This window comes from Diabrotica undecimpunctata, chromosome 5 (genome assembly GCF_040954645.1).
Source record: "Diabrotica undecimpunctata isolate CICGRU chromosome 5, icDiaUnde3, whole genome shotgun sequence".
Classification (NCBI taxonomy): domain Eukaryota; kingdom Metazoa; phylum Arthropoda; class Insecta; order Coleoptera; family Chrysomelidae; genus Diabrotica; species Diabrotica undecimpunctata.
In genome coordinates this window covers 150,627,552-150,644,299 of record NC_092807.1, presented here as the reverse complement: position 1 = coordinate 150,644,299, position 16,748 = coordinate 150,627,552, and the positions used below count along the sequence as shown (strand labels likewise).

General features: G+C 32.7%; 1 protein-coding gene across 1 annotated transcript; it reads left to right on the top strand.

Annotated features, from left to right (window-relative positions):
* Positions 1-1,263: 1,263 nt before the first annotated feature.
* On the top strand, positions 1,264-15,111 carry Vps35 (Vacuolar protein sorting 35). Its single transcript, XM_072533004.1, has 10 exons — positions 1,264-1,408; positions 1,459-1,660; positions 3,059-3,324; positions 3,382-3,663; positions 4,352-4,562; positions 6,062-6,252; positions 6,600-7,010; positions 7,866-8,263; positions 13,960-14,221; positions 14,680-15,111. Exons 1-10 carry the CDS (start codon positions 1,406-1,408, stop codon positions 14,908-14,910), a joined length of 2,457 nt encoding a protein of 818 aa, XP_072389105.1. The 5' UTR covers positions 1,264-1,405; the 3' UTR covers positions 14,911-15,111.
* Positions 15,112-16,748: the final 1,637 nt, after the last annotated feature.

Here is a 16,748-nt window from a genome sequence, read left to right as displayed (position 1 = left end):
AGAAACCAAAGTCCTGAAAACAACAAAATAAAACACAGATAGATATCCTGACACCTGTTTATTTGTATAATTTTATTTGGTAAAGTATTTTTTATAGTAACAAATATCCTCCTCTTCCTCAGGGTGTAGAAGAGGACACTCTAATTATTGTTTGCTTGCTGTCTCCATTGGCTGGGACCCTGTACCAGATGAACAACTTCCTGTAGGGATTTTTCCACCAATCTTCATTTAATCTTCCCATTGTGTTGGAGATCTTCCTATTGATAAACAAATATGTCTCTGTATTCATTAGTACTATAAGTTTATAAGCTTCATAGTTCATTATAAGCTCCATAGCTTCTAAAATACTCTTCCTTAAAGGACCATCTGTAGAAAATATTAAGTGTAAACTCTAGCAATTCTGCGATCTTGCTCTTCAGGATCATTACAAATTAGTATGTAACTATTGCTCAGAAGTAGCAGCAGTAGCAGGTCCATGAAAATCTATAATATTGAAATATTAAAATTAAGAATGTATGACTTTTTGTTATAAAAAAAGGCAACTTTTAGGAATGTAATAATTATAAGAGTTAAGAGTTTTAATGATTTTAAAATATATACCTAGGTATATTATATAAATAAAAGATTCACCTTGGTTACGATTTAAAGGTAATTTAACTACAGAAGCAAAATGTACAAAATAGCATTCTAACTTTCACTTGTCCACGAAAAATATTCTTTTGATTTTTTCGATTTGGAATACTATACCATTTTGTTATTGTAGCTTCTATTCTTCTAGCAATGTTCATTAAATATATAAAAATTGATATATACTGTTTTTATCTCCTATTATTTCTAAAATTTGGAATGAAATTTTTATATAATTCTATTTGAAATTTGCAAAGATGTGGATTACAATGTTGCCACTCAAGGTTAGTACATGTTAAATACTTAACATCTACTAACCTTGGTTGCCACTAACATATTTTTGTTTCGGTGGATACTCAAAATTCTTTAATAAGTAGTAATTGTAAATTGAAGTTGTGATTCTAGTAGAATTTGCTACAATCTTTGTTTTTTAGAAAACATTGTATAGTATATTCATTACTTGGTTAAATATTCTAAACTAGTGAAACCATGGCAACAGCAATTACATCAACGTCATGTCTGTTATTATGTCATATCTCCACCTAACGTTCGGTGACCTAACCACCCCTAACGTGACTAGTAGCGCCGTCGCCATTACGAACGGCTGGGCTAATGCAATTCACTCACCCCACCTTAGCTACTTCACGTACACTACTAGTTGTGGTATATACTGTGATCTGATAAATGTCATGTCATTCTAATTTGACAACAGTTTTGCGATTGGGGGCGGTTTAATTTTTCTCTATTAGTATTAGATCGTTATAACTGTTTGTTTACAATGGTAAGTTACGCATTTCACTTTTCTGTAAATTCTATAACACATTTTTGTAGCCTACAACCCCACCCCAAATTTCGCCTGTAGAAGAACAGGAAAAGTATTTACATGATGCTTTGGGTATTGTTAAAGCACAAGCTTTTCAAATGAAAAGATCATTGGACAAAAACAAGTTGATGGATGCCCTTAAAAACGCTTCAGCCATGCTAGCCGAGCTCAGAACTTCTTTACTGTCACCAAAGAGTTACTATGAACTCTGTAAGTATAATTATACAGTGAGCTTGAATTAAACATACAGTTTTAAACCATCCAGTAATGGATATTTGTACACAATAGATAGATACAGTTTCCCTTTTTGTTCCTGCCTCACTATAGAAGAGTAACCACTTGTATCTAACAATATCAAATATGACTGAACTATCTATTGGTACAATTTGAGCCCTCAGTAGTTTTATAAGATTTGTATTTATTGGCTCACAAAATAAACCAAGAACATTTCTTAGGATGTCCCCATATACAGTATAAGTACATTAGCTTCAAAATAATAGCATTCAAAATTGCAGAATCATTATAATTCAGAAAATGAGTAGATAATGTGAGTCATTTAAAGTGAAAGGGCTGTAGGAAAATATTTTTAACCAAAATCAGGAGAAAAGAAATTAAACTAAAAAGATTTTATCATTTATTTGTGTATTTGTTTAGCCAAAGTTACTTCCTAGAGAATGTGACAAAATACAATAATTTTTCAATGTTTGCCAAATAATTTTTTATAATATGCTTGATCAGTACATTCATATGATCCATATATAAGTCTGTTTAGTATTTAGCTTTAAATATCTTTCAAAACACCTCAAATTCATCATCAAAATTTACAGTGTCAAACAGTATGTAAAATTGTCAATCACTGTAAATTCACTTCATTACTGATATTTTTTGTGTTTATTTAATTAGCATCTGCAGAAGAAATACTATATAATAAACTGGAATATTGTCACAAGTTGTGTTTGTAAGCTCAGTACAATCCCAGTATAGTGTTTAATTGTCATTATTAACAATACTAAACTCTGTTCGCTAATCCCAGTCCGAACTGTCTAGTGAATTTAGTAATTATTTTTTTGCGAAGTTAGTTAGTTTTTGACAGACTAAAAGTGGCTGGAAATTACTATACAACCAAGCACCCGTACTCATAGCCAATATTAATAGTAAAAAAACTAAATAGTAAATAAAATAGAACTTTGCGAATTACCGACAATCAATATTTAGTATACACTTCGACTATTTAGAATAATTCTTCTTTTTTAAACAAAAGAAGTCTGTAATAGCAGGATACTTGAGCTATTAATACTGAGAAGTAGGAATTGTTGTGTTGTAGGTTTCCGACAATGAATCTGTCAAAATATGCCCGAGCTAAGCGAATGGAGTTTATCAGACATATTGATAATAAAGGAGATAGCTGGTTTGGAGAAGTTCATGTTTTTTTCTGTTTTATTTTTTGATGGCCATATTCCAACTAAGTAATGCCATTCCGTGTATTTAGTTGCAGTAAATGCCTGGCAGGCACTGATAAGATGATGATGTATCTGAAAACATTTTATTTAAAAGTCATTGTTTTTTTATAGAAACATTTTTTTTAGCAAAAATTAATTTTTTTTTTAGATATGGCAATCTCCGATGAGTTGAGGCATCTGGAATTGTTTTTGGTAGACGAATTTCAAAAAGGAGTCAAGGTTCCTGATCTATACGAATTAGTGCAATATGCAGGAAACATAGTTCCTCGGCTCTACTTACTTATCACCGTCGGTTTAGTTTATATTAAAACTAATAGTTCCTTGAGACGAGATCTGCTCAAAGACCTTGTAGAGATGTGTAGAGGTGTTCAACATCCATTGAGAGGCCTATTTTTGCGCAACTATTTACTTCAGGTAAGAACTTTTTATTTGACAATATTAGTTGGAATTTAAAACTTATTTGTTTTTTAGTGCACTAGGAACGTTTTACCTGACACTCCAGATTGTGATGGTGATTGTCCAGAAGGGACTGTGAAGGACTCTATAGATTTTGTGCTTATGAATTTTGCAGAGATGAATAAATTGTGGGTGAGAATGCAACATCAGGGACATTCGAGGGACAGACAAAATAGAGAAAGGGAAAGAGAGGAATTACGAATTCTAGTAGGGACCAATTTGGTAAGATTAAGTCAACTTGAGACTGTCACATTAGACAAGTATCAGAAGTCAGTTCTACCTGGGATTTTGGAACAGGTATGTTGAATTTTGAAAATTATTGACAGGTTTGCTTCTCTAGATATAAAGCTCACCTAAAATCACAGATTGAAATTAAAATGTTTTAAGTTCCCTGATTAGTACCTGTATAATTTATTGTATTTTTGTTTCACATACATTAAATAGACTGGTTCATGAATTGGCAAGGTTGTTTACAGTTCCTTCTTCTTAATATACTCATATAATCTTTATTACACTCGTCATATCATTGTCCACTCCCTTACAGCATTAATGTAAATCAGTGGAATATTCTTGTCTTCTAGCACCTGCCATAGCTTGGCTAATGGGACACTGTCATACGCTTTTTGAAGATCAATAAATACCATGTGTGTCTCCATATTATGTTCCAAACGCTTTTCTATTGTTTGTTTTAGGCAGAACACATTGTCTATACAAGAACAACCAGTACGAAAGCCACTCTGATCTTCAGCGTCTTCCCAGCAATCTTCAATTCAGCTTTTAATTATCTTCCCGTATACTCTACAGATTGATTTTATCAATCTCCCTGCTCCATATGCCATTCTCATTAAACTACAGTGTCAGAAAAAATTAACAAAATGCATTTTGTCACATAAATAAACATCTTTACAAGATAGGACAATCACATACATTTCTCCTTCGCTGTAAATATGTATAAATAATTTAAAAAAATACAATTATCTTTTAGGTTGTAAGTTGTAGAGATGCAATTGCTCAAGAATATTTGATGGAATGCATCATTCAGGTATTTCCAGATGAATTCCATATTCAAACATTGAACCCATTTTTGAAATCCTGTGCAGAACTGGAATCAGGAGTCAATGTTAAAAACATTGTGATATGCTTGATGGAACGACTGGCTTCTTTTAGCCAAAGATCAGATGCTATTGGAGGAGAAGGTAAACTTTTTAAGATAATATAATTTTCCTCAATAATTGAAACAATGGCTAGTATATCTGTTGCCATGTTGAAGATCTTATTTTGTCATTTATTTGATTTCAATACAACTTTTAATCTATTTAATTCGCTCTGCATTATGAGTTATACATGTTTCCAAGTACTTTCTATTTGAATATTACTATGTAATGTTGCATTGTCTTGGGGATGTTTTGTGGTCACCATGGTTGTCTTCCCTAAGTTCATTCAGATGTCATATTTGTAACAGTTTTCTTTCTCTGCAAAGTCTGCACAGTTAAAGAAAATAGGACTCTCATTGATATGGCTCAAGTTGTTAATAATTTCTTAATTTATAATCACTTTACCTCTTCGAAGAGCCTCACTTAATATGTTAAATAACAGTGGTGATAGTATACTCTTCTAAGAATATCTATCTCTTCTGACAGTAAATATTTGATTCCTATTTTGACTTTCTGATTCCAGTATAAAGTTTTTATTATTCTGATGGCGCAGGTGTCAATGTTCTTTGTTCTCAGATTGTTAATTAATTTTCATGGACCATTGGACCCTGTCGAAAGCTATTTCAAAATCAATGAAGCATGTGTAGACATCATGGTTCATATCCAGATGACTTTGCGTGATCACATTTATTCCAAATAGAGCCTCGCTAGTGCCCATGCTGTTTCTTAAGCCTAGTTGGTGGTCACCAATTTCATCATCTAACTTTTTATAAACCCTAGTATGGATTATCCTCAAGCGAATGGTTGATCAGTACAATTGTCTGGTGTTCTCAGCACTCTTTTGTATTATGCTTCTTAGGAATATTTATAAATGTTGATACTCAGCATTCTTTTGGTATGGTGCCTTTGCTATAAATATTATCATACAGCTTTACCGAATTGTCTACCACTTCCCTATTGACAAGTTAAAGAAAGTTCCTCACTTTTATCTGTTTTACTGCATATTCTACTGCTTGTCTTAGAATTTTTAGACCTGTACACTGAGTAAGTGGAAGATACATGGATATCTGAGAACCTTGTAAAACCATTTCTTAAGAGTTAAATGGTGCTGGAGATGAAACTAACACTGGTAGTTTCCTTGGTTTGTATTTTTCTTGTAACCTGAAATTAGCTGTTATTAGATATTTACAGCAAGACAGCGCCCTGATTCACTTCAGACTATTATTACTTATTCTACTAAGTCTTTTCTGGAGTGGATTAACTATATGTCATTTGTATTCACGTTTAATCATGATGAAACTGTAGACATAAACATATGTAAGTAATTATATAAATCTAGTGAATGCAAGAACTAAACATGGAGTAAAGGGTTAACAGGGGGTCAGATAGAAAGAAATAAAGAAATTATGGATATAATGAACTGGCTAGATAGAGATAAGTATGAAAACAACCAAACAAAGAACAAAACACACTCCAACTACAATTTTTAAATTTTTTATTGCAATTTTTAGTCTTATTTTGAATAATTTCAAATTTTCTAGGGGGAAATATCCTTAAAGAGGTCCAACTTTTTGAAGTATTCTCAAATCAGGTGTCATCAATTATTGAAACTCGTCAGTACTTACCTCCGGAAGACATGATTGCACTTCAGGTAGCTCTGATTAACTTGGCCCTTAAGTGTTATCCAGATAAAATTGAGTATATAGACCAAGTTATGCTTTCAAGCGTTGAGGTAAGGTTTATATAATACTAGACATATTTAAATTTAGAATCGCATAATAAATAATAGATATGGATTTTATAAATGAATGTTTTATTAAAGAAACGGTTTTCCCTTTTTTTATTCAGCGCAGTCACAGTAGTAGAAGGTAAGACACTTGAGAGCTCTTCAACCTTTGATCTCAGCGGCTTAATCTGTACGCGCAACCACTTCGCGCATATGATTATTTTCATCATCACTACTGTGGATTGCTGTTTTAAAATAATATAATAATGTCTATTATTATTATATTATTTTGCTATTTTACTTAATAATATTGATTAATTAAACTTCTCACCTTTTAAAGTATGTTTTTATAGATATTGCAGAGATTGGCCATCGAAAATATAGAACCACACTCTTTAGTAGCTAAAGAGCTTCAAAAACTCCTGAAAATACCATTGGATCACTACAACAACCTTCTTTTAGTATTAAAACTCAAACATTACGCCGGTTTAATGGAACATCTGGATTATTTTGGTCGCAAATCTCTTAGTATCTACATTTTGAATAATGCCCTGGAAAATGAAACGATTGTTCCATCGCCGGAAGAAGCGGAACAAGCGCTTACACTATTCGGAACTTTGGTGACGGATAAAAATGATCATCCAATTGGGGAGTTGGATATGGATGAGCTAACAGAAGAGCAATGCCTTCTGGCTAGATTTATACATCAAATGATGTCCAGTTCACCTGATGACCAGTTTCTTATTTTAACTGGAGCTAGAAAGGTAATTGTTTGCTTTGAATATTAGTTCTGTATATTATTATTTTTGAAGCGAAGCTTCTGTACTGGTGTTGTATCAATAAAAGGTGTAGTAAAACAAAGAGAAAAATAAAAGATCGATACTAATTCGATTCGTAACGATTGTTTAACGGTCCAAATTAAAAAGTCATGAATGTCATCCAATTAATAACAATATTGAATCATCTGTTAAAATTTTTATGACACTTCTCGTTATAAAATAATTTCATACTCATACAATGTCGGATTTTGACAATTATCAGTTCGACTATTGCATGAAAGTGCGACAAAAAGAGTTATTAGTAAACATTTCAAGTTGAATTTTCATATTTATACAGTCACAGCAGACATTTGGAAAAGTCCATTTATGTAACGAGAGGAGAGTCCGTTATACAAAATGTCGAAACTTACCATAATTTCTTATTTTTATTTTCGAAATGTTTTATAATTTTTTACTTAATAAATTCTTAAACTATACTTAAATTTATATGTTTATTATTAATTTAATATTTAGTCTGACTTTCACGAGTCTGTCATGGTTCATTTCTTGAGACTATGTTCAAAGAATATGGGTTACCTTGGAGATGATGCATGGTAATGCATTTGTAATTTTTTGTATTGTTCTTAGTTGAAGAAAGACGACACTACACAAAAATATTAATTAATAGCAAGTAATAGTAATATTGAAATAGTATTGCTTATGTAAAAGATTTTAAATATTACATTATGTAACGTAACTAAATTCTTCTTCTTCTTTCTTTTTGTATGCAGGCTTTAAAGGCCATTTTTTCAGATTGGTCAGAATTGTGCATCTATATTTAACTTTGAAATTATATTACAGATTCTTAGTACCGGTGGACCGCTACGAATAAAATACACACTTCCTCCTCTGGTGTTCCAAGCCTATCAGCTCGCTTATAAATATAAGGACCTAAACGACGATAAATGGGATAAAAAGTGTACGAAGATCTTTCAGTTCTGCCATCAAACCATAACGGCTCTAGTAAAGGCTGAATTAGCCGAATTGCCTTTGCGTCTATTTTTGCAAGGGGCCTTAGCTATTGACCAAATCGGTTTTGAAAATCACGAAACCGTTGCGTATGAATTTATGTCGCAAGCGTTTTCGCTCTACGAAGATGAAATCTCAGACTCCAAAGCACAGTTAGCTGCCATTACTCTTATTGTAGGAACGCTGGAGCAAATTAGATGTTTTTCGGAAGAAAACTCAGATCCTTTAAGGTAAACTGTAATCCATAATTATGTTATAATTTGTTTGGACTATCAGATTGGAGATAGCTATTTAAACACTTACAGAAAACATTTTTGATTACCCTAAACTTGAATACAACAAACTGCAAATATCTTTATACATCTCGGCGTCCGCGTTGCCTTTGTTACCAACTTAACTTTTCGTATCCTCAACATTTGGTTTGAACATACATGTCACTATCTATTATATAATAATGGAGATCCCTATTTCCCTATGTCATGAGATAATTTGAGACCGACTTCATTTATATATTTTTTTTTTTTTCAAAGTTTCCTAATACTTGAAGAAGGTTCTTACGGAAAAAATTGCACAAAAAATTGAAAAATTTCACAAAAGTTAATGTTTTGTGTAAAACTGTAAAACTTAGAGGTCGCTGTTTAAATGAAGTTAGAATAACGATGGAAGAAAAATGCAATATTTTGACTGTAAATAAATTAGCGAAAATAGCAAATATTAATTGTGAATAAATTACCCAAATTAGCTGGCTTTAACTTATTACTACTATCTGTATAAAGAATAGGACTTACACTTTGAAATATTGGTGTATTAATCATAGCCAGTGGAGTAGGTTGGTAGCTTTGATCTCCCAAAAGAGGGCCGATATAAACTGGGTGCGTTTCGTTTGCTGTCTCGGTACGAAGTGTAGTTTCTTGGTATTAAATAGTCAGAAACTCTCTGGCTATATTTCTAGGTGGTCCGTAGGGTAAGAGAGTCAAGCGCACACCCATAAATCAACTCTATTGTAGAGCGCTTTTGAATGGCCATTATCTAACTTAATGGTCACAGTAATATGGTATTTTACAACGTTTTCTATGGTTTGCAAGTAAGCAACCCAACATAACAAAGAAAGTCGAATCTTTGAACTTAAAAACAGACTAAATGTGTTTAAGTCAGTTTAACACTAGAAAGTCGGAGGGGCCAATTTGGCCCCTGTTGCGATTTGAAGTTATTGTAGTTCTTTTATTTGACACAATAATAATTTCATATTTTATGACTTTTAATATTTTGATACCAAGTCTTATTTAACGCAAAAAATATTGTTTACTAAATTTATTAAATGGATTTTCTAACAAACCTACCATAGAAGTCTGAAGGGGCCAAACTGACCCTGTATTAATTATTATCGTTTTCTCGGAAATTTTCTCGGAAAGAAATACGAAAAATACAAGATGTTTCGGGAGGTGAATCTGAATTTGCAGAAAATAATGAGTCAGACGATGAACAATACGTACCACCACAAAATAATGATTCGAGTGACTGATGCTTCAGAGCAGTTAGAAAGTTTTATTGTACAAGACTCACCAATTTATGTAAACACTGCTTCTACAACTCAACAGCACGAGTCCGCTAATTTTATCGTAAATCCAAGTGCATCTAAGCCAAGTCACAAGAGAAAAAGAGGTCAACAAGGAAAAACTATTTCAATCGGAGACACCGAACAATCGAAAGACGGAACAACGTGGAAAGTTATTGATTCTGGATCAGTACCTGGTAAGATTATGATTTTTAGTATCTTCATATTCATTGAATGTTTGCTCATTACAGGACGCCGCGCTCAGCACAACATTTATCGAGAGGAATCAGGTCCTACGTCGTATGCAAAAAGGAACGTGAGGAACAATTGTGTGGTAAGTGCTTGGCATCTAATAATCAACGACAGCATGTTACGTCATATAAAAAAATGCACTATTGCAGAAGCACATCGATGTTTGAAAAATGACACATGGACTATAACTTTGGAAGAACTGGAGGCTGCCCTTGCTATTATGTACGCAAGAGGAGTCTACGGCGCCAAAAATTTCCCAACCAACAGCTTGTGGTCAACAGTATGGGGTCCTCAGTTTTTTAGGCAAACTATGCCACGAGACAGATTCAAGGATATTATAAAATATCTCAGATTTGACATAAAGCAAACGAGATCTGAACGATTGAAAACCGACAAATTTGCTCTAGCCTCTGCGGTTTGGAATGGATTTATAGAAAATAGTGGTGCATGTTACAAACCGGGAATAAACCTTACTGTGGACGAACAACTACTGCCTTCTAAAGCCAGGTGCCCGTTCACACAGTACATATCAAATAAGCCGGATAAGTTTGGCATAAAATTTTGGCTTTTGACATGCGTGGAATCAAAATATATTGTAAATGGTTACCCTTATACTGGCACTGATCATCTACGCAAGAAAGATACAAGTGTTGGTGAACATGTTGTTTTGCGGTTAATGGAAAATCAACTGGGAAAGGGCAAAAATGTTACGACAGATAACTACTTTACATCGTTAAAATTGGCCAAGGCATTGCAAAAAAAAATCAACAAGTCTTGTGGGTACTTTGAATCGCAACAGAAAGGAAGTTCCTCTAAGCGTAAAGAGTAAAAATTGAGAATTATATGTTACCCATATATTCCAGACCGACGAAAAGATAACACTTACTGCATACCAAGGAAAGAGTCACAAAAATGTGCTGTTGTTGAGCTCATTACATCAATCAGTGGATGTTGCTGTCGATGGAAAAAAACTTCCTCAAACAGTAAGTTTTTATAATAAAACAAAATACGGGGTTGATGTAGTGGACCAAATGGCGCGTCTTTATACTACAAAAGTTGCTTCAAGACGATGGCCAATGCACGTGTTTTATAACATTCTTGACTTAGGAGCAATAAATGCATGGATTATTTATAAAGAAGTTACTGGAAGTAAAATCAGTCGTCGTAAGTTTATTCTTCAGCTGTGTGAAGAATTACGGGCTCCATACCTTGCCTCCCGAAATCTGGTACTATACCCAGCACCACCGGATTTACCAACCACCAGCACTGTTACTAGCCAAAAAAGAAAAAAATGTCAGTTAAAAATGTTTTGTAAAGGAAATCATACTTCCAATGAGTGCCACGGCTGTAACAAGGCAATGTGTGGCAGATGACAAAAACTGCAAACTGTATGGTGTTCCAAATGTTTAAAATGAAACTAAAAAATTAGATCAAATTCTATCGTCAAGAGTTTATATAATTTCTTAAAACTGTTTATTTTTATTTTTTGTTTTTTCCCAAATAAATAGTTAATTCTAAACTTGGTTTTTATTGATTTAGGAACTTGGAGCCAAAATGATCCCTTCGGGCTTTCTAGGTAGGTATGCTCAGCCCGACTTTCTAGTGTTAACAATGGGATTTTACTGAATAACAAAACAATATATTTTAAAGCAAATAAGTAGTTTGAAAATGCCATTAAATTAGATCATACAGAATACAGTAAAAGAAAAATATTAAATATAAAATATGAAAATAAAAACTAAATACTTACACAAACAGTTAACGTTTATTTAAATTTCGCGCGTGTATCAATTTCGAGTTTGACAGTTACTACGATTCAAATTAAAAGGTTCTGAAACTGTTTTCTTGTAGCCCTCCTATATAAATAATATTTAACACGATTCAACTGTCGTAGTGGGTAGTGCAGTGGTGAGTATCGCCGCTTGTCACAGGCAATACTAGAAAAAATGACCTCTTATGTACTCTGAGTCTGAATGAAGATCCTGCAATGGAATTAGCTGCGGAAACCTGCGAACCCCAACAAATCGAACTCCTGAGCCCCAACAAATCGAAAATACTCGCTTATTTCATGCCTGTGTAAACGAACAAACGAGAGAGGAGAGAGGGAGATCGTAATCCTTAAGTTCTTTACTCCATCCTGATATTGGGGTCTGTTATGTATCGTTTACGTAAATAACTACATACATATCAGATTACAGTTCTCAAAACATGTCTGTAAAAACGGTATTATTTTAGAAAAATATGTTTTTCACTATCGATATGTATTAGTAATCCCTATACCTCTCTCTTGCGGTTTTCAAATAAATTAACTATACATTTTTGTCACAAAAAAAAAATTTTTCTTAGACTATTTTGTGTGAATTTACAACTTTCTTATTTTTTGTTTGTTAATCATAGAACAATTAAAAAGATGCTATCAAAGAAAATAGGCTATCAAACTCTTTAATCAGATTTTCATTAGTAGCTCTTGATATTGATTCTAGATTTATTTCGTTAAGAACTTGAAGGACTTTATTATAGCTTCCTTAGTAGTAACAGGTTCAGAGAACACCCTATTTTTAACATATCCTCAAACATAGTAATCTAACGGTGATAACGGGATCTTGGTGACCAGAGAAACGGATCTTTATTAGCTATCCGACTATCGCTAAATATTTCATCTGCTGCAATGTGCTGACTTCTCGAATATTGTGAGCCGGTGCTTCATCTTGTTGAAACCAAGCCGCGTTAGTCTTATTATTATGTACAGTGCACTGCTGCTGTTACAATTACTTGCCTTAAAATGTTGCAGTAACGCTCTCAGTTTAAGTTTTCGTCATAAATCATGAGAGCGACTATCTTATTATTTTTCACAGCACAAAATATATTGAACGAAAAGAATGCTTGAAATTTACTATCCCACGTAAGCTGAGGATTTTCGTCACTCCAGAAGTGACTGTTATGGCGGTTAAACATACCATTTTTTGTTAACTTCGATTCATCACACCAAATAATTTTTTTTGTAAAATCTTGATCTTGGCATTTTATTAAAACCCATTCACAAAACTACACGTCTTACATAATCTCCAGGATGTAAATGTTGAGCTAGTGTATACGAATAAAGGGTACAATATTTTTTAAAATTCTATGAATTGTTCGAGTCGATACCTGTAACAATCCCTCACATTACCGTAAGGATGAATTTTGATTAGCTGAAAAATATCCCAGGATATCTGTGTGCTAGTCTTTATTATCGACGTGGGTCCTTGACCAAACTGGAAACAGTTGTTCAACAAACGTTTTACAGTTTTATGATTTGGTTGAGGCTTCTAAGAATATCTCTCAGCAAAAACACGACAAGTACTGGATACTATTCTGTTACACTCATCGCAAATTATAATTAACTTTAAAAAATCATCATTTGTATATCCCAAATGAGCCATTATTATTTTGTCAAGAAAATTAGGCAAATTATTATTATAACTGATATTTTGACAGAATATTCCATAGTTTACTTGATAAATAAATTTTTTGTGACAAAACTGTATAAAGTTAATTTATTTGAAAACTGTAAGAGATAGGTATAGGGAATACTAATACAGATCGATAGTAAAAACATAATTTTCTAAAATAATAAATCACATACAGGGTGTCCCATTTAAAAAAAAAAAGGAATTAGGCGAAAATTCGCTTAATAGGCGGGTTTCTGCCCATTTTGACAGCACCCTGTATAATAAAAAAGGCAACTTTACACTGTAAACGATAATGCTGTATGTGGTTAATAAGTTTCTAAGGAATTTAAACTTTTCCTCAAATAACATTAGAGGATATTGAACCTTATGTACATGGTAGAAAAGTGTAATTTTCATATAAAAAACATGACTCAAAAACGGTTCACAATACTTAGTATTAACAAAAAATGTTCAGAATAACGTGAATATCTTTAAAATTAAAAAATATACAGGGTGTCCCATTAAAAAAACTTACTTGTTACGTTGTACTTTTCCATTATAATTTTATTTAATTATATCCCTGATAATTTACAAAATTTGGAATGCTTAGTTTGGATTATTGATCGAATATAAATATACGTGCACTGAATTTCATATTTTAACTAATTTTTTTGATTGTATATTTTAGATCACAGTGCGCATTAGCTGCCAGTAAGTTACTAAAGAAACCTGACCAATGTCGAGGAGTAGCGACTTGTTCTCATCTTTTCTGGAGCGGTAAGAGCCTTGCAAATAATGGCGAAGAAACACACGATGGCAAGAGAGTGGTGGAATGTTTAAAGAAAGGAATTAGAACAGCCAAGCAATGTATGGACGTTTGCGTTCAAGTACAGTTATTTGTAGAATTGCTAAATCACTACATCTACTTCTTTGAGAAAGGCAACGATCAGGTTAGTGTTTCTAAAATCTCATTTTTAAAAGAAAAGGTTTATAAGAGTGTATTCCATATCGACGATAGTAGAGGAGTGGGCGAAAGTAATAAAATGTCAACCGCTTGCAATCTTAGCGAAGGGATACTAACTGTAATTTGAGTTTTCAAAATTTTAATTTTTAGTACGATGGAGTGGTTTTATTTTTTTTTCTTCGTCTAGAAGAGCTGTCTGTCCTACACCGGTCTTACTGCATCCAATTGCTCTTGTGTCAATGCTAAATCGAATCTTATAGCAACATTAGTCACTTTTACTGTTATTAATAGTTTCTTCATCTTAAAGAATGCAGCTCTGGCGTTCTCTATCCGTGTTCTAATTTCTTTGCACATCTCCCAGTTCTCATTGGGCACATTTGTGAGCCCCTGCATCATAGCCTCGCAATGTTCAAAAAGTGATATATTTATTTTCATATATTTTAGGTGGATGCGGACATTCTGAATCAATTAATCAAGAAAATTAAAAGTGAACTTGCAAACTTAGAAAGCTCCGATGAAGCTGAGCAAATCACAAAGCATTTCAATAATACACTGGCTCATTTAAAGCTAAGAATGGATTCCCCCGGAACCGAAGGCGATGCTTATATAGGACTCCTGCTTAATCCAGATCTAGATGATGAGAAAACCGAATCAAAAAAGCTAGAAGCTAAATAAAATAATCAATTTTAGGTCTCGAAGACGTATTCTTAGAAATTCATTAAACAACACAATTGTAAAATATTGTTAAATTAATTGGTATAAGTTATATTAGTAATTAATATTTTAATTGATTATTTATATGTATAAAATCATTTTGAATATGTATAATATGTTAACACAAGATTTTAGGTAATTAAATAGTGCATCATTCCATAATATCTTCGTTATTTTTTTAATTAACCCTACTCAGTAATAGTCAAACTAAAAATAAATATTAGTCGATATTTATGGGAGAGAGAAAAATGAAGGAATATCGGCAAGACCAGCTTTTGAAGGAAGCAGATGTCATGGCTCAAGAACATTCGCAATTTCGCAGAAATACTCAGTGCCGAACTATTTTGATTAGATGAAGACCGGGAATAACTCCCCAATCTAATTGCCAAGGTTAGTCGTACTACAGAATACACCACCCACAAAGAAGCGAAACGATGGGCTTTTTCACAATCCAAATTTCTTTGCGCATGTGCGAATCCGCCATGTTCTAAATAGAATATCTGTCAACATATAAAAACTGAAGTCTCCTCCCAGAGGGAAATTCTAGGTGCGCTACTGAATTAAGTTAAATACGAAAAAAAAAGACAATGTGGATATACTATTATAAATATAATGTGAAAATAACTGGAGAAGCATTGAAGAATTGCAGTGTTATCTTCATATTATTGACAATTGAATTGGAGAAAATAATAATGAAGTCTGTGAACTCTCAGAAGAAGTTGACCCATTTAGAGTTTTATTACGTTTATATATCGTCGTGTTGGAATAATAACGTTGTATCTACTATTTTTATCCAAAATGAGTTATTGGTAGAATATGATTATAATTATAGTTTGGCATTAGGTATGAAGATATCAGCACCATCTACTCGACGATAGCTAGAATAACAGTGTTACAAAGGTTTATCTTATGTAGTTTTGCTGCTACTTAAGTTAACAAGGTTGTATCTACTGAATTTCAAATGAATAATTTTAAAAAGTTCTATCTACAGCCATTGTGTGATCACATATTAATTTAGTTGAACCGTTAAACCGTCGACATGGTAATAGACACGAATATTAATCTACTTATAAAATTTTGTCTTCTAAAAATAGAATTTAATATTATATAGTATTTAATACTTTCAAATGATGTAAATAAAATGGGTGATAGTGGAGATAACATGATAACCAAGTACTATTACATTTATTTTAATTTAGAAGTAGACCTTCCTAACCTAACCTATATTAAGTACAGAGATGCAGATGGAACCATTAATTCGTCGGTTCCCATCAATGGCTTACAGAAGACAAGAAAACGAAAAAGAAATTCATTAAAATGCAAAGTAAATGAGAGTAAAAGTATGTACCAAGCAGGGAAATCATATTAATGCCAGGGCGTTAGGCTAGAATGACAGGGTTCCAACTAACCACAACCTATAGTTTTGAGAAAACAATCCCCAAAGTTTAACCTTGACACCACATAAGTGTTTTTGATATATTGTTTGATTTTTGTGTACACACTTCTTAGTTATATACATAAAAAGATTTTGGCTGGTAAAAAAGAAAAAAATGCTCTTTGGTAAGAAATTTACAATTTTTTTGTTTAAAGTTGGAACCTTGTCACTTTTTAAACTTGACATTTTATGTGTGACAAGGTTCTATGTGGTAGGTGGAACCTTCTGATACCAAAGTAAATGATTTATTTAGTCTGATTAGTATAGTTAGTTGGATTCTGAAATAATTACACTGGTATAAATTTCAATTATTGTGACTTTATTTTAAAGAAAGGTACTGTAAGTGTTTTTGACCTATTTCAAC

Bases quoted from the DNA above. Each gene is read 5' to 3' on its own strand.
- Vps35 (XM_072533004.1), top strand. The intron at 3,664-4,351 runs GTATGTTGAATT...ATTATCTTTTAG, and splicing joins TACCTGGGATTTTGGAACAG to GTTGTAAGTTGTAGAGATGC. The intron at 7,011-7,865 runs GTAATTGTTTGC...ATTATATTACAG, and splicing joins TTTTAACTGGAGCTAGAAAG to ATTCTTAGTACCGGTGGACC.